Here is a 23,814-nt window from a genome sequence, read left to right as displayed (position 1 = left end):
CAAACAGATGACCGACCATTTTGAATCCCAATGTACCTTCTTCCGCTATGCAATCTGGTTTCCGAGCTGGTCATGGGTGCACCACAGCCACGCTCAAGGTCCTAAATGATATCATAACTGCCATCAATAAAAGACAATACTGTGCAGTCGTATTCATCGACCTGGCCAAGACTTTTGACTCTGTCAATCACCGCATTCTTATCTGCAGACTCAACAGCCTTGGTTTCTCAAATGACTGCCTCACCTGGTTCACCAACTACACTTCAGACAGAGTTCAGTGTGTCAAATCAGAGGGCCTGTTGTCCGGACATCTGGTAGTCTCTATGGTGGTGCCACAGGGTTCAATGATTCTCTGATCCACCTTTACGCAGGGGACACCATTCTGTATACTTCTGGCCCATCTCTGGACAATGTGTTAACAAACCTCCAAACGAGCTTCAATGCCATACAACACTCCTTCCATGGCCTCTAACTGCTCTTAAATGCAAGTTAAACTAAATGCATGCTCTTCAACTGATCGCTGCCCACACCCGCCCAACCGTCCAGCATCACTACTCTGGACGGTTCTGACTTAGAATATGTGGACAACTACAAATACCTAGGTGTCTAGTTAGACTGTAAACTCTCCTTCCAGACTCACATTAAGCATCTCCAATCCAAAATTAAATCTAAAATTGTCTTCCTTTTTCGCAACAAAGCATCCTTCACTCATGCTGCCAAACATACCCTCGTAAAACTGGCTATCCTACCTATCCTTGACTTCGGTGATGTAATTTACAAAATAGCCTCCCACACTCTACTCAGCAAATTGGATGTAGTCTATCACGGTGCCATCCGTTTTGTCACCAAGCCCCATACACTACCCACCACTGCAACCTGTATGCTCTCGTTGGCTGGCCCTCACTTCATATTCATCACCAAACCAACTGGCTCCAGGTCATCTATAAGTCTTTGCTAGGTAAAGCCCCGCCTTATCTCAGCTCACTGGTCACCATAGCAGCACCCACCCGTAGCACGCGCTCCAGCAGGTATATTTCACTGGTCACCTCCAGAGCCAACTACTCCTTTGGCCGCCTTTCCTTCCAGTTCTCTTATGCCAATGACTGGAACGAATTGCAAAAATCACTGAAGCTGGAGACTTACAGTTGAAGTCGGAAGTTTACATACACTTAGGTTTGAGTCATTAAAACTCGTTTTTCAACCACTCCACACATTTCTTGTTAACAAACTATAGTTTTGGCAAGTCTGTTAGGCCATCTACTTTGTGCATGACACATGTGATTTTTCCAACGATTGTTTACAGACAGATTATTTCACTTATAATTCACTATATCACAATTCCAGTGGGTCAGAAGTTTACATACACTAAGTTGACTGTGCCTTTAAACAGCTTGGAAAATTCCAGAAAATTATGTAATGGCTTTAGAAGCTTCTGATGGGCTAATTGACATCATTTGAGTCAATTGGAGGTGTACCTGTGGATGTATTTCAAGGCCTACCTTCAAACTCAGTGCCTCTTTGCTTGACATTATGGGAAAATAAAAAGAAATCAGCCAAGACCTCAGGATTTTTTTTTTTAGACATTCACAAGTCTGGTTCATCCTTGGGAGCAATTTCCAAACACCTGAAGGTACCACATTAATCTGTACAAACAATAGTACACATGTATAAACACCATGGGACCACGCAGCCATCATACCGCTTAGGAAGGAGACGCGTTCTGTCTCCTAGAGATGAACGTACTTTGGTGCAAAATGTGCAAATCAATCCCAGAACAACAGCAAAGGACCTTGTGAAGATGCTGGAGCAAACAGGTACAAAAGTATCTATATCCACAGTAAAACGAGTCCTATATCGACATCCCACCGCAAACTGATAATTTTCATCTGGATCTTCACAACTAGCTAACCGCAACCCCGGATGACTACTCCTGGCTAGCGTTTCCATCCACTTAGCTTGAAGCTAGCCCGACCAGAGCTCCTGTGCTACCACCGAAGCATACTCCTGGGCTATAATATGCGGACCCCTTCTACAGCCGGTACGGGGCATGGAACCCCGCAGATCCCCTACGACTGGAATACCGACATAATCTGCCCGAGGACTCCCAACAGGCCCCTCAGGCGCGACGCCCGCTGAAGGCCCATTATGCTAACCAGCTAGGCCTGCTAGCTACCTAGAGCTACTTGGAACCCTACGAATTCCACGACCGGTCTATCGACGTCACCGCATGAAGAGGCAAAAACTACTAACTTTAAACGCTGTGTCGCTCGCGTGCTAGCGTAGTGGCGGCTTCCCTGTTCCATCTACTGCTGCCCCATGGACACTATGATCACTTGGCTACATACATAGCTGATGCCTGCAGGACTGTCCATTAATCACGGTACTCCATTCTGTTTATTTATGTTTTATCTGTCGGCCCCAGCCGCGAACTCAGGCTCTGTGTGTAGTTAATCCGACCCTCTCTGCCTAGTCATCGCCATTTTACCTGCTGTTGTTGTGTTAGCTGACTAGCTGTTGTTGTCTCACCTGTTGTTTTAGCAAGCTCTCCCAATCAAGACCTGCGATTACTTTATGCCTTGCTGTATGTCTCTCTCAAATATCAATATGCCTTGTATACTGTTGTTCAGGTTAGTTATCATTGTTTTAGTTTACAATGGAGCCCCTAGTTCCACTCCTCACACCTCTGATACCTCCTTTGTCCCACCTCCCACACATGCGGTGACCTCACCCATTATAACCAGCATGTCCAGAGATACAACCTCTCTTATCATCACCCAGTGCCTGGGCTTACCTCCGCTGTACCCGCACCCCACCATACCCCTGTCTGCACATTATGTCCTGAATATATTCTACCACGCCCATAAATCTGCTCCTTTTATTCCTTGTCCCCAACGCTCTAGGCGACCAGTTTTGATAGCCTTTAGCCGCACCCTCATCCTACTCCTCCTCTGTTCCTCGGGTGATGTGGAGGTAAAGGCCCTGCATGTCCCCAGGCACCCTCATTTGTTGACTTCTGTGATCAAAATAGCCTTGGTTTCATGCATGTCAACATCAGAAGCCTACTCCCTAAGTTTGTTTTACTCACTGCTTTAGCACACTCTGCCAACCCTGATGTCCTTGCCGTGTCTGAATCCTGGCTTAGGAACGCCACCAAAAATCTGTGAATTGATCGCCCCCCATCTAGCTTCAGAGTTTGTTCTGTTAGGTGACCTAAACTGGGATATGCTTAACACCCCGGCAGTCCTACAATCTAAGATAGATGCCCTCAATCTCACACAAATCATCAAGGAACCCACCAGGTACAACCCTAAATCCGTAAACATGGGCACCCTAATTGACATTATCCTGACCAACTTGCCCTCCAAATACACCTCTGCTGTCTTCAATCAGGATCTCAGCGATCACTGCCTCATTGCCTGTATCCGCTACAGGTCCGCGGTCAAACGACCACACCTCATCACTGTCAAACACTCCCTAAAACACTTCTGCGAGCAGGCCTTTCTAATCGACCTGGCCCGGGTATCCTGGAAGGATATTGACCTCATCCCGTCAGTTGAGGATGCCTGGTCATTCTTTAAAAGTAACTTCCTCACCATCTTAGACAAGCATGCTCCGTTCAAAAAATGCAAAACTAAGAACAGATATAGCCCTTGGTTCACTCCAGACCTGACTGCCCTCGACCAGCACAAAAACATCCTGTGGCGGACTGCAATAGCATCGAATAGTCCCCGCGATATGCAACTGTTCAGGGAAGTCAGGAACCAATACACGCAGTCAGTCAGGAAAGCAAAGGCCAGCTTTTTTCAAGCAGAAATTTGCATCCTGTAGCTCTAACTCCAAAAAGTTCTGGAACACTGTAAATTCCATGGAGAGCACCTCCTCCCAGCTGCCCACTGCACTGAGGCTAGGTAACATGGTCACCACCGATAAATCCGTGATAATCGAAAACTTCAACAAGCATTTCTCAACGGCTGGCCATGCCTTCCTCCTGGCTACTCCAACCTCGGCCAACAGCTCTGCCCTCCCCCCGCAGCTACTCGCCCACGCCTCCCCAGCTTCTCCTTTACCCAAATCCAGATAGCAGATGTTCTGAAAGAGCTGCAAAACCTGGCCCCATACAAATCAGCTGGGCTTGACAATCTGGACCCTCTATTTCTGAAACTGTCCGCCGCCATTGTCGCAACCCCTATTACCAGCCTGTTCAACCTCTCCTTCGTATCATCTGACATCCCCAAGGATTGGAAACCTGCCGCGGTCATCCCCCTATTCAAAGAGGGAGACACCCTGGACCCAAACTGTTACAGACCTATATCCATCCTACCCTGCCTATATCCATCCTGCCCTGCCTATCTAAGGTCTTCGAAAGCCAAGTCAACAAACAGATCACTGACCATCTCGAATCCCACCGTACCTTCTCCGCTGTGCTCTAATCCGGTTTCCGAGCCGGTCACGGGTGCACCTCAGCCACGCTCAAGGTACTAAACGATATCATAACCGCCACCGATAAAAGACAGTACTGTGCAGCCGTCTTAATCGACCTGGCCAAGGCTTTCGACTCTGTCAATCACCATATTCTTATCGGCAGACTCAGTAGCCTCGGTTTTTCTAATGACTGCCTTGCCTGGTTCACCAACTACTTTGCAGACAGAGTTCAGTGTGTCAAATTGGAGGGTATGTTGTCCGGTCCTCTGGCAGTCTCTATGGGGGTACCACAGGGTTCAATTCTCGGGCCGACTCTTTTCTCTGTATATATCAATGATGTTGCTCTTGCTGCGGGCGATTCCCTGATCCATCTCTACGCAGACGACACCATTCTGTATACTTCTGTCCCTTCCTTGGACACTGTGCTATCTAACCTCCAAACGAGCTTCAATGCCATACAACACTCCTTCCGTGGCCTCCAACTGCTCTTAAATGCTAGTAAAACCAAATGCATGCTTTTCAACCGTTCGCTGCCTGCACCCGCACGCCCGACTAGCATCACCACCCTGGATGGTTCCGACCTAGACTCCAGACTCATATCAAACATCTCCAATCCAAAATCAAATCTAGAGTCGGCTTTCTATTTCGCAACAAAGCCTCCTTCACTCACGCAGCAAAACTTACCCTAGTAATACTGACTATCCTACCGATCTTCGACTTCGGCGATGTCATCTACAAAATAGCTTCCAGTACTCAGCAAACTGGATGCAGTTTATCACAGTGCCATCCGTTTTGTTACTAAAGCACCTTATACCACCCACCATTGCGACCTGTATGCTCTAGTCGGCTGGCCCTCGCTACATGTTCGTCGCCAGACCCACTGGCTCCAGGTCATCTACAAGTCTATGCTAGGTAAAGCTCCGCCTTATCTCAGTTCACTGGTCACGATGGCAACACCCACCCGTAGCACACGTTCCAGGAGGTGTATCTCACTGATCATCCCTAAAGCCAAAACCTCATTTGGCCGCCTTTCCTTCCAGTTCTCTGCTGCCTGCGACTGGAACGAATTGCAAAAATCTCTGAAGTTGGAGACTTATCTCCCTCACCAACTTTAAACATCTGCTATCAGAGCAGCTAACCGATCGCTGCAGCTGTACATAGTCCATCGGTATATAGCCCACCCAATTTACCTACCTCATCCCCATACTGTTTTTATTTTATTTACTTTTCTGCTCTTTTACACACCAGTATCTCTACCTGCACATGTTCATCTGATCATTTATCACTCCAGTGTTAATCTGCTAAATTGTAATTATTCATTCCTATGGCCTATTTATTGCCTTCCTCCTCATGCCTTTTGCACACAATGTGTATAGATTATTTTTTTCTACTATGTTATTGACTTGTTTATTGTTTATTGTTTACTCCATGTGTAACTCTGTGTTGTTGTCTGTTCACACTGCTATGCTTTATCTTGGCCAGGTCGCAGTTGCAAATGAGAACTTGTTCTCAACTAGCTTACCTGTTTAAATAAAGGTAAAATAAAAATTTTTATTAAAATAACCTGAAAGGCCGCTCAGCAAGAAGCCACTGCTCCACCACCGCCATAAAAAAGCCAGACTACGGTTTGCAACTGTACATGGGGACAAAGATCATACTTTTTGGAGAAATGTCCTCTGGTCTGATGAAATAAAAATAGAACTGTTTGGCCATAATGACCATCGTTATGTTTGGAGAAAAAAGGGGGAGGCTTGCAAACCAAAGAACACCATCCCAACCGTGAAGCATGGGGGTAGCAGCATAATGTTGTGGGGGTGATTTGCTGCAAGAGGGAATGGTGCACTTCACAAAATAGATGGCATGATGAGACAGGAAAATTATGTGGATATATTGAAGCAACATCTCAAGACATCAGTCAGGAAGTTAAAGCTTTGTCGCAAATGGGTCTTCCAAATGGAAAATGACCCCAAGCATACTTCCAAAGTTGTGGCAAAATGGCTTAAAGACAACAAAGTCAAGGTATTGGAGTCGCCATCACAAAGCCCTGACCTCAATGGGCCAAAATTCACCCAACTTATTGTGGGAAGCTTGTGGAAGGCTCCCCGAAACATTTGACCCAAGTTAAACAATTTAAAGGCAACGCTACCAAATACTAATTGAGTGTATGTAAACTTCTGACCCACTGTGAATGTGATGAAAGAAATAAAAGCAGAAATAAATCATTCTTTCTACTATTATTCTGACATTTCACATTCTTAAGATAAAGTATTGATCCTAACTGACCTAAGACAGGGAATTTTTACTAGGATTAATTGTCAGAAATTGCAACATTTTATTTGGCTTAGGTGTATGTAAACTTCCGTCCGACTTCAACTGTATATCTCCCTCACTAACTTTAAGCATCAGCTGTCAGAGCAGCTTACCGATCATTGCAGCTGTACATAGCCCATCTGTAAATAGCCCACCCAACTACCTCATCCCCGTGTTATTTTGTTTTCGCTCCTTTGCACCCCAGCATCTCTACTTGCACATTCATCTTCTGCACATCCATCACTCCAGTGTTTAATTGCTGAATTGTAATTATTAATTCACTATGGCCTGTTTATTGCCTTACCTCCCAAATCTCACTACATTTGCACACTCTGTATATATACTTTTCTATTGAGTTATTGACTGTACTTTTGTTTATCCCATGTGTAACTCTGTGTTGTTTGTGTCGCACTGTTTTTCTCAATCTTGGCCACGCCGCAGTTGTAAATGAGAACTTGTTGTCAACTGGCCTATCTGGTTAAATAAAGGTGAAATATTTTTTTTTTTAAATGACAAGTCCCAATTACAGTTGGGTAGGTGGTTGCTTGTGTCAGCAAAGAGGAAAACGGGTGATGAGCCTTTCTTTTTTACTCTTTCTCTTTTGCTCTCTCCAGGGCTGGCTTTGAGCAGGATATCGAGGGGGACCACTCACTGTACCCTGAGAACTGCCTTGGTGAGCGATCATCAACTTCCCCATACAGTAGCAACAGGCCAATCATCTAAATTTAAGCCCTGTAAAAAAAGGCTATATTCCTTCATGGAAGTACAATGCATTCAGAAAGAATTCAGACCCCTTCCCTTTTTCCACATTTTTTTTACGTTACAGCCTTATTCTAAAAACTTTTTTTTAAAAGTCCTCATCAATCTACACACAATACCCCATAATGAAAAAGCGAAAAAGGGTTTTTAGAAAGTTCTGCAAATTTATTACAAATAAAAAAACATATGATTGATTTGGAAAGGCACACACCTGTCTATATAAGCTCCACAGTGCATGTCAGAGCAAAAACCAAGCCATGAGGTTGAAGGATTTGTCCGTAGAGCTCAGAGACGGGATTGTGTTGGCACAGATCTGGGAAGAAAAATGTATGCAGCATTGAAGGTCCCCAAGAACACAGTGGTCTTTGGAACCACCAAGACTCTTCCTAGAGCTGGCCTCCCGGCCAAACTGAGTAATCGGGGGAGAAGGGCCATGGTCAGATAAGTGATCAAGAACCCGATGGTCACTCTGACAGAGCTCCGTAGTTCCTCTGTGGAGATAGGAGAACCTTCCAGAAGGACAAACATCTCTCCAGCACTCCCAATCAGGCCTTTATGGTATGGTTGCCAGACAGAAGCCACTCCTCAGTAAAAGGCACATGACAGTCCGCTTGGAGTTTGCCAAAAGGACTCTCAGTCCATGAGAAACAAGATTCTCTGGTCTGATGAAACCAAGATTGAACTCTTTGGCCTGAATGCCAAGCGTTACGTCTGGAGGAAACCTGGCACCATCCCTACGGTGAAGCATGGTGGTGGCAGCATCATGCTGTGGGGTTGTTTTTCAGCTGCAGCGGCTGGGAGATTAGTCAGAATCGAGGGAAAGATGAACAGACCAAAGTACCGAGAGATCCTCGATGAAAACACAGCCAAGACAACGCAGGAGTGGCTTCGGGACAAGTCTCTGAATGTACATGAGTGGCCCAACCAGAGCCTGGACTTGAACCCGATCGAACATCTTTGGGGAGAATTGCAAAAATGTCTAAAAACCTGTTTTTGCTTTGTCATTATGGTTTATTGTGTAGGGATTGAGGGGGATTAAAAAAAATCAATTTAAGAATAAGGCTGTAACATAACAAAATGTGTAAAAAGTCAAGGGCTCTAAATACTTTCCGAAGGCACTGTACATGAAAGAGTGGATGTCACAGGCTTCCATGGTGTAATATCAAATACCTTCTCCCCTTTTGTTTGCTCTGTTATGGATTTAATTGATGTAACAATGTTTCATTTGCTGCCTGTCAATCTGCCAGCTAACATTGAAGTAGTATGTTCTTAAGGTACACACGAAAGTTATATCAACAATTTTACTCGACTACAAGAATATGAGGAGAAAAGTATTGTTGGGGAGAAAACAGCACATCTAAAAAGTATTTTATGACACTTGAACCCACAACTGGGTCACAGTTTGGAAATATCCAGAGCAGTCCAACCTACTTGCATGTCACGCCGCCATAAAAACCCATTTGTTTTCTTATGTCTTTGTGAGTGGTAATTGTAATTTCGGTAGTAATGCTGTGTTTTGCTCCCATCAGCAGATGTTCTGGCGACCAAGCGAAACCAGAACCCCGCGGCAGACTCAGCCTACGGTCAGTTTCCATTTTTTCTCTTTCTCCTTCCTTTCTCCCTGTGTTGGGTTCCACATTATTTTATTGCAGTATGACTGAGCATAAACACTTTTAAGTTGCATGCAATGAATTTGCATTATCTATTTGCAATTTGTAGTTTCACTTAAAAGGTTTCACACTAGACAACTTGAAAATGAAAGAATAGACAAATCTTTTCGGTGTCTGTTAAACCTTTTGACTTGGAGACCATACCATTATAGGTTTTGGGTTACTTGTAATTCAAAGTATTGTTTGTTTTGAACAGGTTCAGTTCGCTCATTAAGAGCTACAAACATTCCTCTAGTTCCACATGTTGTAGAGAAGATTAAACATATGTTGCTGCTTTTGGAAATGGAGGCTCATGAGTAAGTGTCACGTTCTGACCATAGTTCTGTTATTTTATTCTTTGTTTTAGTATGGTCAGGGCGTGAGTTGGGGTGGGCAGTCTGTTTGTTTTTCTATATTGGTTTTTGTGTTCGGCCTAGTATGGTTCTCAATCAGAGGCAGGTGTCGTTAGTTGTCTCTGATTGAGAATCATACTTAGGTAGCCTGGGTTTCACTTTTGGTTTGTGGGTGTTTGTTTCCGTGTGAGTGTTTGGGCCACACGGTACTGTTTCGGGTTTTGGAAATTCACGTCATTCGTTTATTGTTTTGATTCAGTGTTCAGTGCTTTCTTTAATTAAAATCATCATGAACACTTACCACGCTGCGCTTTGGTCCGATCCTTACTCCTCCTCAGACGAAGAGGAGGAAGAAAACACCCACCACAAGAGGACCAAGCAGCGTGGTAACAGGCAGCAGCAGCAGCGGCCGAAAACACAAGACTCCTGGACTTGGGAGGAGATTTTGGACGGCAAGGGACCCTGGGCACAAGCAGGGGAATATCGCCACCCTAAAGCAGAGCTGGAGGCAGCGAAGGCGGAGAGGCGCTGGTATGAGGAGGCAGCGTGGCTGGAAGCTCTAGACGCAGCCCCAAAAAGTATTGGGGTGGCACACGAGGAGTGTGGCTAAGTCAGGTAGGAGACCTGAGCCAACTCCCCGTGCTTACCGGAGAGCGAGAGGGACCGGGCAGGCACCGTGTTATGCGGTGGAGTGCACAGTGTCCCCGGTGCATGTGCATAGCCCGGTGCGGTACATTCCAGCTCCTCGTATCGGCCGGGCTAGAGTGGGCATCGAGCCAGGTGCCATGAAGCCGGCTCTACACATCTGGTCTCCAGTGCGTCTCCTCGGGCCGGCGTACATGGCACCAGCCTTACGCATGGTGTCCCCGGTTCGCCAGCACAGCCCAGTGCGGGCTATTCCACCTCTCCGCACTGGCCTGGCTACGGGGAGCATTCAACCAGGTAAGGTTGGGCAGGCTCGGTGCTCAAGAGCTCCAGTGCGCCTGCACGGTCCGGTCTATCCGGTGCAACCTCCACGCACCAGCCCTCCGGTGGCAGCCCCCCGCACCAGGCTGTCTCTCCGTCTTCTCCCTACAGGAGTCTCCCGTCTGTCCTGAGCCGCCAGAGTCTCCCGTCTGTCCTGAGCCGCCAGAGTCTCCCATCTGTCCTGAGCCGCCAGAGTCTCCCGTCTGTCCTGAGCCGCCAGAGTCTCCCGTCTGTCCTGAGCCGCCAGAGTCTCCCGTCTGTCCTGAGCCGCCAGAGTCTCCCGTCTGTCCTGAGCCGCCAGAGTCTCCCGTCTGTCCTGAGCCGCCAGAGTCTCCCGTCTGTCCTGAGCCGCCAGAGTCTCCCGTCTGTCCTGAGCCGCCAGAGTCTCCCGTCTGTCCTGAGCCGCCAGAGTCTCCCGTCTGTCCTGAGCCGCCAGAGTCTCCCGTCTGTCCTGAGCCGCCAGAGTCTCCCGTCTGTCCTGAGCCGCCAGAGTCTCCCGTCTGTCCTGAGCCGCCAGGAGCTGCCAGAGACGCCAGCCAGCCAGGAGCCGCCAGAGCTGCCAGCCAGGACCTTCCAGAACCGTCAGCCAGCCAGGAGCTGCCAGAGCCGTCCTTCACTCCGGAGCTGCCGGAGTCTCCCGCCTCTCCGGCGCCGCCGGAGTCTCCCGCCTGTCCGGCACCGCCGGAATCTCCCGTCCATTCGGGACCCATGGCTAAGGTCCCCAATCGGAGGTCGGAGGCGAGGGTCGCTGCTCGTAAGAGGCCACGGGGGCGGTTGAGGAGGCAGACAAAAACTGTGGTGAAGTGGGGTCCACGTCACGTTCTGACCATAGTTCTGTTGTTTTATTTTTGTTTTAGTATGGTCAGGGCGTGAGTTGGGGTGGGCAGTCTATGTTTGTTTTTCTATGTTGGTTTTTGTGTTCGGCCTAGTATGGTTACCAATCAGGCAGGTGTCGTTAGTTGTCTCTGATTGAGAATCATACTTAGGTAGCCTGTGTTTCACGTTTGGTTAGTGGGTGTTTGTTTCCGTGTGAGTGTTTGGGCCACACGGTACTGTTTCGGGTTTTGGAAATTCACGTCATTCGTTTATTGTTTTGATTCAGTGTTCAGTGCTTTCTTTAATTAAAATCATCATGAACACTTACCACGCTGCGCTTTGTTCCGATCCTTACTCCTCCTCAGACGAAGAGGAGGAAATCTGTTACAGTAAGATCAGTTACACTTTTTAAACCAAGAGATCAAGATTAAATGGATCTCATTGGGTAACCGATAGGTGATGTTCTTTTAATCTCACAATTCATGAATGGGCATGCCCAAGTCAATAAACCCCTCAGGTAGGCCTAATAATACTTGAGCGTCGTAATTGTTAATTACAGAGCGAGCCTCACTCAGGGAAGACCCTCATTATGTAATATAAGCCCAGCCTTAGTCGTTCACTGTGATGAACCCATGGAGTAAATGACACTATTAGAGGCTAATGGAGACTCTAGCCTCAGCTGCCAACAGGCACGTTGGGCATTAACCTCCTGGCGCAGGCCAGCCAAGCGTGAAGGTCCATGTCAGGGGTGTGATTTCTCAATTGGTGGAAGAGCCCAATTCCTACTGGATACTGCCATTTTGGTAATGCCAATTTAGTTTCAAATTGGGAATAGTGGCTTAGTTAAAAAGTAACATTTAAACCACATTTATATTAGGGCACATTTCCCCCTTGGATCTTGTGGCTGCAATGAACTGTACAATCAATTCAACACAGATGGCATGTTGACGGAACAACATATTCCAGTGAGTGAACTTTTCAACCAGCCCCCAGGTTCAATCTGTGTGGAAAATCATGGCAGTATCGCCTCCGCAGCCTCATTAGCAATCAATCCCATCATGCAGCAGCACACAGGGTTCAAGGTGGCCCTCCACAAGCACAGGGAACATAGCGGAGGTCACTGAAACCCCTTAGAAACACTGGCAATGCCAAAGACCTTGAAACGGTCTTGATGACTACGCAGAAACGTCGGGACTCCAATGACTGAACAGGCGGAGGGAGCATGCCAAAATTTTGCCAGGTAATGGACATAGTGACTGTCATTTCCGAATGCCTTTGAAACAAACATTGGAACAAATCCATTTAATGAAGGCAATGCTTCACAGATCCTAGTTAAAGCCGGGGGATGGAAATATCATATGACAACTTTCCATGACACTAGTATTTAATAGATTATGACTTTGATTCGTATGTAGATTTATCCTACATAAGTTATAAGGATGAATCCTGCCCAAATCTTTGACTTGTTGTTTCATATTAGCTTTATTTCTAAAATGGATACTTTATACATAATAGAGACATATATATATATATATATAGAGACATACAGTGCATCAATAGGACATAGTGAATGCAGAGTTAGTTATCGAACTGCAGCTCATATAATAAATGACAGTGGCCTTGTGCCCATCTTTGATTACTCAACAAAGTGGACCGCAGTGTTCTAAGAGATTGGTCCTGCGGCTGTAGAACATTGGACAAATCTCTGTTGGCTTTGCCAGCTGGCTCGAACAGTCCGGTCCATAAATTGGCTTTGGTTTGTCCCGAAAGCTCGACAAGGTCTTTAAAAGGAACAAGAGCCCCGTATAAGGCCTTCGTAAAGGTCTTGCAGTCGAACGCTGTGAAAAGGAACAGAATTACCTGCAATTTGACTTATTTGGCAGTAACCGATGCCATAGACCTTCCCTTTTTAATGCTGGGAAGATAACACAGAGACACTCCATTTGTAAGTGCTTCAACTCGTTAAAAACACTTTAGGAACTCGGTGGTGGATCGTCCGCTCGGGTGGTGGTATGCAATTATGGGGCCGAGATGTAGCAGAAATCACAACAGATTGTCTCATGTGCATGCGTTATGTGGACGTCCACGTATCCTAATTGCTTTTACAACAGCTTAACGTGTATTTCCTATAGCTTATTATCACCTTGTAACAGTATACACCACGCGGGGCCAGGGCCCTATCAATAACACTCGCACACGACACACACGTCTTCACCTAGTGGAAATCCACGGCAGAGAGAATCATACTGTAGAAGGTCTTATGCCGTATTGAAAAGGCTATGTGTAAATAAATGAAAAGGCTGGGGAAATGATTGAATCGCCGGTTGGTGTTGACGTTCAGATTGAGTCAGCCAAAGAGAAGATTGGTCTTTTGAGACCAGACTGACTATACTTTTTCTCGCCACTAAGAACAACACAGACCTCCATTAACCCCTGAGAGTGAGTGAGTCATTATAGCTGCTTATCATGCTCAGATGTTCATGTATTCAGCTTCTCTTGGGGGTGCCTAGTGGCTTTACTTGTTGACGCAGTTATTTCCCGGGCACATTCATGAAGGTAACATCAATCCTGAAGGGAAGCGCTGTCGTGTTAGGCTTGGCAGCCCCCATTACAGCCATGAGGGTGCTCCGCATGAAACGGGCAAAACAAGATAATGAATTTCCTGCCCGTCAAGCGAGGTGTGCATATGGGAAAGTCAATGATTCCAGTGGCATCTATCCTAGAGATAGGCGAGGCGTTGTACAGACCCAACAGCAATGTGTCATGGTCGGAAGCAGAGATTTGCCGGACTGGGGGTGAATTCACTTTAATGATGGGATGGTGGAGATTTTAACTGAAAATATTTTCCTTTTCAGGAATATATATATATAAATATATATATATATATATATATATAGTACAAACAAGAATGGCAAAGAATGACCTTTCACTAAAGCTTTAGTTATTGCATTGTCTATTTTCTGCATTCTCACTAAAAGGCTTTACAGATCTGTCTTCATAGAAGATTTATTAAAGAGGTTCCCCCATACTCTTATTAAAATGTAGATTATTTTAACAAATCACAAGCTTCTCCAGCATACAGCATTTTTCTGTATTACTTAAACCTAATGTTCCAATTGTCCTGGCTCAAGGGTACTCATAAAACCAAGTTCAGAAGATAAATGTGTGACTATAAACCCAGGCAGAAATACATTACTGGCAACCTGAAGTAGAGCTCTGTTGAACCTAAAGACCTGCTGAAAATACCAGATGCTCCCCATTTGAATTGGATACGTGAAAATGCACTATTTTCTAGTTATATAACTAGGAAACGTATTATACTATGCAAACTGTTTGACTGTTCCGATTATGTTTCCTGGCGGGCTCTAGTGATAATGCCTTTCCCCTCAACCACTAATCACAAAATGCCTTAAATATGTTAAGGCAACGTGCATATACACCGTTTTAATAACACTCGAAACAATACTATCTGGAGTTCAGTTAAGAGAGCATTCACTGTGCACTCCACTTCTACCGAGTGCTAAATGTTTATTCCTCTGCCTGAATTATCTCAATCTGGGCTACTGTTAAAATTACAGTTTATGAACCTTTTGACTGGGATGTATACCACAATGTATGCAATATAGGCTACAACAATATGTATATACAGGTAACTGCCAAAATAAAGGAAACACCAACCAAGTGTCTTAATAGGATGTTGAGTCACCACGAGCCAGAGCAACTTCAATGCACCTTGGCATAGATTCTACAAGTGTCATTCTTCCATGCCAAATTCCATCATTTGGTGTTTTGTTGATGCTGGTGGAAACCACTGTCTCAGGCGCCGCTCCAGAATCTCCCTTAAGTGTTCAGTTGGATTGAGATCTGGTGACTGAGACGGCCATGGCATATGGTTTACATCGTTCTCATGCTCATCAAACCATTCAGTGACTACTCGTGCCTTGTGGATGGGGAAATTGTCATCCTATGCGGGCATAGCCATGGTAGCCAAAATAATGGCCTGCCTAGTATTTTTAGACATGACCCTAAGCCTGATGGGATGTTAATTGCTTAATTAACTCAGGAACCACAACTGTGTAGAAGCACCTGCTTTCAATATACTGTGCTTTGTATCCCTCGTTTACTCACGTGTTTCCATTATTTTGGCAGTTACCTGTATCTGCCAGAGGGTGTTTGTTCACAAAAACACATCAAGGCAGGGTAGACATTCTGATGCATGTTTTGCTCACTGGTAGTTCCATAATCCTTCAAAAGGCACATCCTGCCATGTCCTGAGGCCTGGTCTAGCATCCATTGGCACTAAGCAGAGAAATCTGGACACCTCACACTCCCTGCAGATATGCATATGTCCTGTTCATTCAAGCCAAATACAGTGGGATGATCACACCCTTTATTAGCACTAGCCATAATACTTACACTTTGTGCCATATCACGTCAAAATCCCGCCAAGATGAATGCTTCATAAACGTGTAAGTATCTGTCTTTACATACAGTAGCATTGCTGTCCTGCCAACAGAAGTAACACTGCAGTGAAGCATCAAACAGTCCATTGTGATTGGTTGAAATATTAACCAGTCTATGCTTTACATAACTGTTATGGTCAGTGATAAAAGGCTGAATAAAGTGCAGGTTACTTGGGACTGTGTATCTATCAAACTTGGCTAATGGCCAAGACATTTGGTTGCTGAATGGAATTTAAGGAGTATGCACGGATTATTATTCTGTAGAGTGTCTCAGATCAATTCAAAACACAAGTCTGTGTGTGTGGGTGTGTGTGTGTGTGTGTATGTGTGTGTGTGTGTGTGTGCGTGTGTCTCCTAACCCATCACCCACCACTACCACACTCTCTTCGGCCTAAGGTAACAGAGTTTCTCATTTCTGTCAGCTGCTCGTGACCTTTAAGGTAGACTATCAACGGACAGTGGGTGCCGCAACATAGGCAATGTCAACATCCCTTGTCTCGCAGTGCATGAATGCCAATGCATCGGCCTATGAGTGGAATCTAATGCCAGTGCTGGAGTCCCTGTGCCTGCTTACATATTCAGTCCCTGAATATTCCTTCCTCTGTTCTTTCCCCTGAATCATTGTCATAAAATGGCATCATGTCTTTGATTTTGTGATAGCTTGGTTTCTAATAGAAGTCATTTGTACTCTGAGTTAGTGACAAGCAGAAGACATATTGTACAGTATATTGACTTATCTTTGTTGTCGAATGGTATCTGGAGCATATCCAGGCCAATCATTTCCCTTGTAATATCTGTTTACTGGAGTTGGTAGGTACCGCACGCATACAGCACTGTTTTGACAACAACAAAAGTCATAACTCACTTCGCAGAGCCCTACGTTTTAACCCTTGATTGCTACTCTAAAGTTAGTTGGCAGGCAGTGCCATCATAATTGCTCGGAGCACAGGATCTCAAACCGGTGCTGAAATCCGCGGCTTACCATGCATTTGGTTCCCATTAGAGGCAAGGAATCCTCTGGGAACATCACTCTTTCTGCAACTCTGTGACCTACTTCTGCGTCTATATGAGAACCACATGGGAGGGCCTTTACTCGACAGGGCTTTCGAGAGAAAGACATTCGCTTTGTTTGAGTCGAATTACCATATCTGTGTCTCTCGCCCCATCCTATTTTTAACTAATGTTGGAGAAAAAAAGAGAATGATGAGGTGAAAACAAGCGGAACATGTTGCTGCTCACCGGGGGCAGATGATATTAGTGGTGGGTGGATGTGTGTGTTCTATTTCGGTATAATTTTGCATAAAGTACATCATTATTATGTATGGTTCTGCCTCGAACTTTCAGTTATAGAAATCTGCTGATATGTTGCAAGGACACGGGCCAAGTACTCTTTTATACTTCACACTTTAACACTGTCCAATTACTCAAAGGAATCAAAATTCCATCAACCTACATGGTACCTTTTTAATGAATGAAAAGTGACTGACCAGAACCTTTCTCAGGAAGCAGCAAGCTACGCTTCCTTTAGTTACCTCAGTCCAGCACGTTCATCCACTCCTCCTAATCCCTCTGATGACATTTTAATGGAGCTCCCCAGAGTACACAGACACCATTACCTCTGTTGGGCTAAACCCAACTCCAGCTGCTGCTCTGCTGGATATGCCAGGGCACCGTTCTCATTTAGCCTCCCCATAACCGAGCCTCAATACTTGGCTGCAGTGTGCCAGTTTGAGCCCTGATAAGCTTCTGGATATCTAAGTGTTGATCTTGGCCAGTGCGAGAAGCCAGGTGCACCTGCAGTGAAGTATGAACTCAAATAAACTCTTTCTTTCCCAGGGTCTTCTAAGCTGTGCTCTGTGTTTAGAGTCTGGGCTGATTTGGGTGTTTGCTATGATGAACGAGTAGACTGTCTGGAGGCTTGTCTGTCAAGGTCCCCTTAGACGTTGGCAGCAGAGTACTTGGCAGGATAGTGCTCCGTGTTTGACGGAGGGAAGAAGGACTGACTTGAGGCTGGATTCAATCTGTATCGAGGGACGTTCCGCGTTATAGCTCGATTTAAATTTAAAGGCAATCTTTCCGCGTTCGCAGAGACTGCATTCGCGGTAACGCTGCTTACGTCATCTCAATCGGAAATGACCTTTACGTTTTAATGCGGATCTTCCGCGATACGGATGGAACCTGATTTAGCATGAGTCAAGGCTGTTACAGTCACAACAGGGGGGAAGGTTGAATGTGAAATCCTTTTTATGTCATGACAGGATCTGACAAGGTAATGGTTTTATTTTCGTATGGGCTAAGTCATGACCTCACTATCTTTCTTTTTCTCCTTTAGGTGTCCGAAGGCTCCCTGACATGGAGAAGTCCAGCCCCAGCGTCCACTACACCCTCCTGATCGCCTGCGTCCTGGTTGCCTTTTTCCTCGGTGCCATCCTCTCCGGCTTCCTGGTGTCATGCTACTGCAGTCACAACGCCCGCCGTGCCCACCGGCTTGGCAAGGACCCTGAGGCATCCCTCCACCCTGCCCTCTCGCTGCGCAGCCTGGCCAAGCTAAATGGCCTGCTGGACGGCCAGCCGAAAGAGGAGAAGCTGGACGTGTCTACGCCCAAGATGTACAGCTCCTTCGTTCCCAACGGGAAGGAGCACACTCCGGGCAGGCACGGGATGTCCCTGGGAGACCCTGACCTTAACCTCTCCCAGGGGGAGAACCTCTCAGGCCTACCCACCCCTGACTCCACCCCGGAGCTGCCGATCAAGAACATGAAGGCCTTCCGGAACCAGTGGGAGAGGAACCAGAACTGCAACAACGCAAAGGAGTCTAAGGCACCGCCTGGCACCGGTTTCGGCCTGGGTTCGTCGAGGTCCAGCTCGGGGGTCACCCAGCAGGTGTTCCCCTTCTCCCACAGCCTGACCAACGGCCAAGCCCTCGGGCACCTGCCCGAGGAGAGGAAGATCCCCAACGACGAGCGTGCAAAGGGGGCTTCGGCCTCCCAGTCCTCCTCCTGCTACCCGCAGACGGTGGTGGATGTGGCGGCCCTGGACGAGCTCCTCAAGCACATCCACGAGGTCAGCGCCTCAGGCAGCCACAGCATCACTGTGCTGACCTCACCGTGTGCTCCCCTGCCAGGTAGCTCCAGCTCCAGCCATAACCACAGTCACAGCCAGAGCAGCTTCAGATCCCAGCCCCAGATCCCCGAGACGGAGTCGGCCCAGTACTACAGCTCCTCCACCCTGCCCAGGGACAGTCTGACCCGCCGCCTGGACGTGCCCCCAGACGCTGCTGCCGCCTCCTCAGCTGGAGCCACCCCGCTGCAGCAGCAGTCCATCCCCGAGCGGACCTCAGTGACTCGCCACCACTCCCAGAGGCATTTAATGATCAAGATGGGCAACGGAGGGGCTGTCCCGCGCCAGCACAGCTTCAGACAGGGCGGGGTTGGGCCACCACCCCACCAGCTGCTCACCCGGATCAACTCTGGAGGTGGTGGTGGTGGCGGCGGGGGTGGGGTTGGCTTTGAAGCCCACCGGCCACTCATCCCTAGTGCCTGCCTGACACGGCAGCACAGCTACAGCGAACCACCCCACCTCCACCGCGCCGCCATTGTACGCCGCACGGCCTCCCTCAAGCCCCAGGTACCCCCCAAGCCCCTCTTCCTGCCCGCCACTTCGCCCGTAAACGAGCAAGGCAATTACAACTACTGAGAGCTTGGAATCGGACTGAGAGGCCCCAAACCGACAGACGATGTAACCTCTCTCCCCTCAGAGTTAGGGCAACTCCCCTGTGATTGGGGGGGTGGGGTTCGGGGGGGCAACAACCGGGACTGGCATATCTTTTGACGAGACGGCCGACAATAGCCTCCACACCTGATGAATGTCCTTATACCATATTGGTATTATTGCAATGCTACTTGATCACAGGACAGTGATGGATTAACAGCATATAGAACATGTGATAGTATTGAATTGACTTGGAGGATCTGTACCCTCGTTTGAGGCCAAAGAATAAAGTAACAGGGGCCCAAAACTCAATGTAAAGGACAGATCGCAAGTCGGCCACCAAAGCTGTGAACAATGCCTGCTTTAGCTTGGACCCAAGGCCTCAACTTATGAGAGCACCTCACAACACAAACAGTGCTCATCCTGCCTGTAATGTATGTATACTGTATGCGTGTGTGTATACATGTATATGCTCTTCATGTTAAGATACCAGAGGGCGGAACCATGAAGCAGCTACATTAACTGTGGTGAGATGGTCAACTCCTAGCCATTTCTTAACCCTCTTATGACAGAGATACCATGGAGGCCCCACTCAGTACACACATTCGGTACATACATCCCTCGACGAGGGATTTAGCAATAACTTACCGTTGTGCAGTTAAGTATCAACTGTACCCCTTGATATAAGGGTAAGTATTATACTTCTTGCAGCATACCATAAATGACCACTTTGATAATGCTTAGAAAATTATTAATTCTGTATTAGTGGAATGATGCTGAGGAACGAGACACATGGCGTCAGTATAGACCCATCATGCATCATAGCGTTACTATTATGTTTGTCCCTGGTGGATGGGGGCTCCGCTAGCCTGTGACAGAAGGCCGCCTCGGGGCCTGATGAGTTAGGAGAATCCTTGCCCTGCATTTGGAATTCTTACTTTTTGGACATAAATGCTACGATAACTCCAGAGGAATTTAACAAGCCCCCAATATGACTGTCATTGTCATTCAAGAAGAGGATGCAGTACACTGCAACCTCGAAAACAATTTGTTTCATCCTTAACACTTAGTGAGAATTGGTTCCACATTGAGGTGCAATCATTCAGGCTATGACTTATTAGCATTATAAAATTATATTTAAAAAGTCAAGTCTTAAAGCGGAGCCCCAAGAAACCACTCATGGGCACATAGCGCCCTCTTATGGACAAGCCCTTAATAACTGTGTAATAAAGTCAGTAATTATGTTTACCATATTGCTATTAACATTGTGGATGTTGTTGTAAATAAAGGCATCTGTGGAATAATACTAGCCAAACTTTGATTTGTATGTGTTAATGTGTGCCTTATTTAATAATGTGGTGTGGAAAAGGGAAAAAAGTCTGTTTTTGGCTCCATCGTTCTGTTGTCATTACAAATTCATTTCAAATCTGTCCTCCTGCACGGACTCCATATCAGAGGTTCTATTTCTACTGACAGCTGTTTTAAAAAATTGCATTCGTCTTTCTTTTTTTTCTTCATGAATTTTAAGCTTCTTTATATACTGTATATTTAATGACAAATGAGCTAGATGGAAAAGATGAGTAGATCTGAAAGTATATCAGCAATGTTAGGTCTGTGTCATGTTTTTGAAAGAGCTCTCAAATATGTTTGAAATGGTATGGACATAGGCTGAGGCATTAACTCTGCTTTACAAAGAAATTGTATTTAATAAGGGCTCTATTCAGTCTGTAAAGCTGAAGCATTACAGATTCCGATAGAATTGTTAAGGTAATTTCCCATTGAGCCGACATGCAGTGTCTGCTAAAGCGGGAATATTGCATTTAAATTTCAATCACGCTGTAAAGCAGAATTTTCGCACTGCGGATTAAATATAATCCCCGAGTGTGGGGCGAAAGAGGCTAGCTGAGGGACTTGCAAATGAAAATGCTGCAAGAAGGGCTGGATGGTTGATGATTGCCTGGTCCAACAAGTATGCTATTCAAATGAAGCTCAGGATTGTAGGACATAAAGTAGGTGTCTGAAGATGCCTACAGTGAGCTAACAGTGCCCATAGGTTTAGTTATTTCTTTGCTATTACTGTAAAAGGAAAATTACACCCAAAAACTATCTTTTGGTATTTGTTTCATTAGTCTATTGTTGATCTAGTCCCCACATTTTTTTGCACGTCAGCAATCAAGTTCATACGGCTGTATTTCTGTGTTTATAAAGTTATAGTTTAACTTGATTGCTGATAGTCCCAAAATGTTTGCATATGTCAACAATGGACAAATGAAACGAATACTAAAAGCTAGTTTTGGGGTAGAATTTTCCTTTAAATAGAGAAATAGCACCTGCAGCGTGTGTGTGTGTGTAAGGAACCAAGACTTTGTTTTACGTTGAGGTTAACAAGTGAGTTGATTGAGTGTATACACTGGCACCTTCTCTGCCTCAAGTTGAACAGAAATATCAAATAATTCAATGCTAATGTCAATTGCAAGACACGTCATGAAAATGCCTACAACACTAAAACCACGTTATCTATATCCCCTCATCTGGCCACTTTGACAGAAAAAAAGTTGAGTTGGGTGCTAGAATAGATTCATGTAAACTGGTTACGTTTGAGTACTGTATGCCAATATTGAGTTTATATGCAATGTTTGCGTTTTCAATTGCTATAAAAATCTTGACCAATGAGGTTTACTCTTTTTGTAAATATAGCAAACCAGCAGTCACTTGCATCTCCATGGTGATTTCATTTATTTTTACAAGTAGACTTCGCCCCAGATGCTCCTGAATTCTATTAAACACAGCTGTATGTCCGCTACAATTAAAGATATCTAATCAAATGATCTTCAAATGCATGTTGTATGTGTGTCAAATACGTCATACAACTGTGTGGCACCTGTCGTACGTAAACCAAGTCAATAGGGGCCCAATTACGACCTGAGTTGGAACGTAATTCCTTTTTATGCCCTTTTCTCTCTGTGTATTCTGACCTTGTATCAGGTATCAAGGTAAGACCCAGATGCAGACCGTGTCGAAGTAGCAATGTTTATTACAGCAACAGGGCAAAGGTACAGGACGGCAGGCAGGCTCAGGGTCAGGTCAGACAGAGGTCGGTAATCCAGAGGTGGGGCAAAGATACAGGATGGCAGGCAGGCTCAGAGTCAGGGACATGCAGAGTGGTCAGGTGGACGGGTACAGGGTCAGGCCAGGCGAGGGTCAAAAACCAGGAGGACGAGAAAAGAGAGACTGGGGAAAAGCAAGAGCTGACACAAAAACGCTGGTTGACTTGACAAACAAGACGAACTGGCAACACACAGGACACAGGTATAAATACACAGGGGATAATGGGGGAGATGGGCGACACCTGGAGGGTGGTGGAGACCATCACAAAGACAGGTGAAACAGATCAGGGTGTGACACCTTGAATTTAAGCATGACAATCGCGTGCCATTATCCCGCTATTTGTTCAGGTGGCCATCGAATAAATGAGCGTGTGTACAAATACGACGTATTCTGACCTTAATTCCCTAATTATTCCACTACCTTTCACACAAGGAAACCATGAATATGGTCTAGCGATCCTATCGGTTCCAAGTGCAAAAATCATATTTATTTTTTCCGATAGAAATAACACCGTTCTCCATGCACTGTAATTTACAACATGATAAAAGCTAGGTGCATTAGTAATCCATTTGGATAAGGGAATTGTAAATGCCTTGTTTTGGATATATTTCACCCTATCATTTGTGGAGACAAATGTGAAACCAGGCTGCAAACGCAAACATATCAACATATCACCTTTCCCACAGTAAAGTTTATAAAATGCTGTGCCGTTATGCAGAATTTCAACTGCATGGCCTTTGAAGTTGCATGGATGGGCACTCTCGAATTTCTTAATTATAGGCTACCCCGACTTTCTCTGTTTCCTATTTCTGTCAGTAGGCCTAATAATACATATTAAACTGCCAATTCACTGTTAGTTCCCTTCAGTTGGTATAGGCTACAACAGGCATCATCAACTAGATTCAGCCAGGGGCCGATTTCTTCTTGAGCGGTTGGTCGGGGGCCGGAACATAATTACAAATCATTTGTAGACTGGAAATTGACTGCAAGAAGCCCAAACAGATACAGTACCAGTCAAAGGTTCGGGGACACCTACTCATTCCAGGTTTTTTTTCATTATTTTTACTGTAGAATAATAGGCAAGACAAACTATGAAATAACACATATGGAATCATGTAGTAAGCAAAAAGTGTTAAATAAATAAAAAATATATTTTACCTTTGAGATTCTTCAAAGTAGCCACCCTTTGCCTTGATGACAGCTTTGCACACTTTTGGCATTCTCTCAACCAGTTTCATGAGGTAGTCACCTAGAATG

The 23,814-nt window shown here is 45.8% G+C and overlaps 1 protein-coding gene across 4 annotated transcripts in view; it reads left to right on the top strand.

Moving 5' to 3' along the window:
* Window positions 1–22,277, top strand: part of LOC112229768 (semaphorin-6D) — a 137,390-nt gene extending 115,113 nt beyond the window's left edge. For 3 of the 4 annotated variants that reach the window (XM_024395793.2, XM_024395791.2, XM_024395792.2), the window contains 3 exons: window positions 7,347–7,405; window positions 9,021–9,074; window positions 18,071–22,277. In XM_024395793.2, the coding sequence (XP_024251561.1) occupies window positions 7,347–7,405; window positions 9,021–9,074; window positions 18,071–19,434 (1,477 nt within the window). In that variant the 3' untranslated portion in view covers window positions 19,435–22,277. The remainder of the gene's footprint in view (window positions 1–7,346; window positions 7,406–9,020; window positions 9,075–18,070) is intronic. The other variant, XM_024395794.2, reaches the window with a different exon arrangement.
* Window positions 22,278–23,814: the final 1,537 nt, after the last annotated feature.

Source organism: Oncorhynchus tshawytscha, linkage group LG31 (assembly GCF_018296145.1).
Source record: "Oncorhynchus tshawytscha isolate Ot180627B linkage group LG31, Otsh_v2.0, whole genome shotgun sequence".
NCBI classification, from domain to species: Eukaryota; Metazoa; Chordata; class Actinopteri; order Salmoniformes; family Salmonidae; genus Oncorhynchus; species Oncorhynchus tshawytscha.
This window is presented reverse-complemented; position numbering and strand designations above follow the sequence as displayed.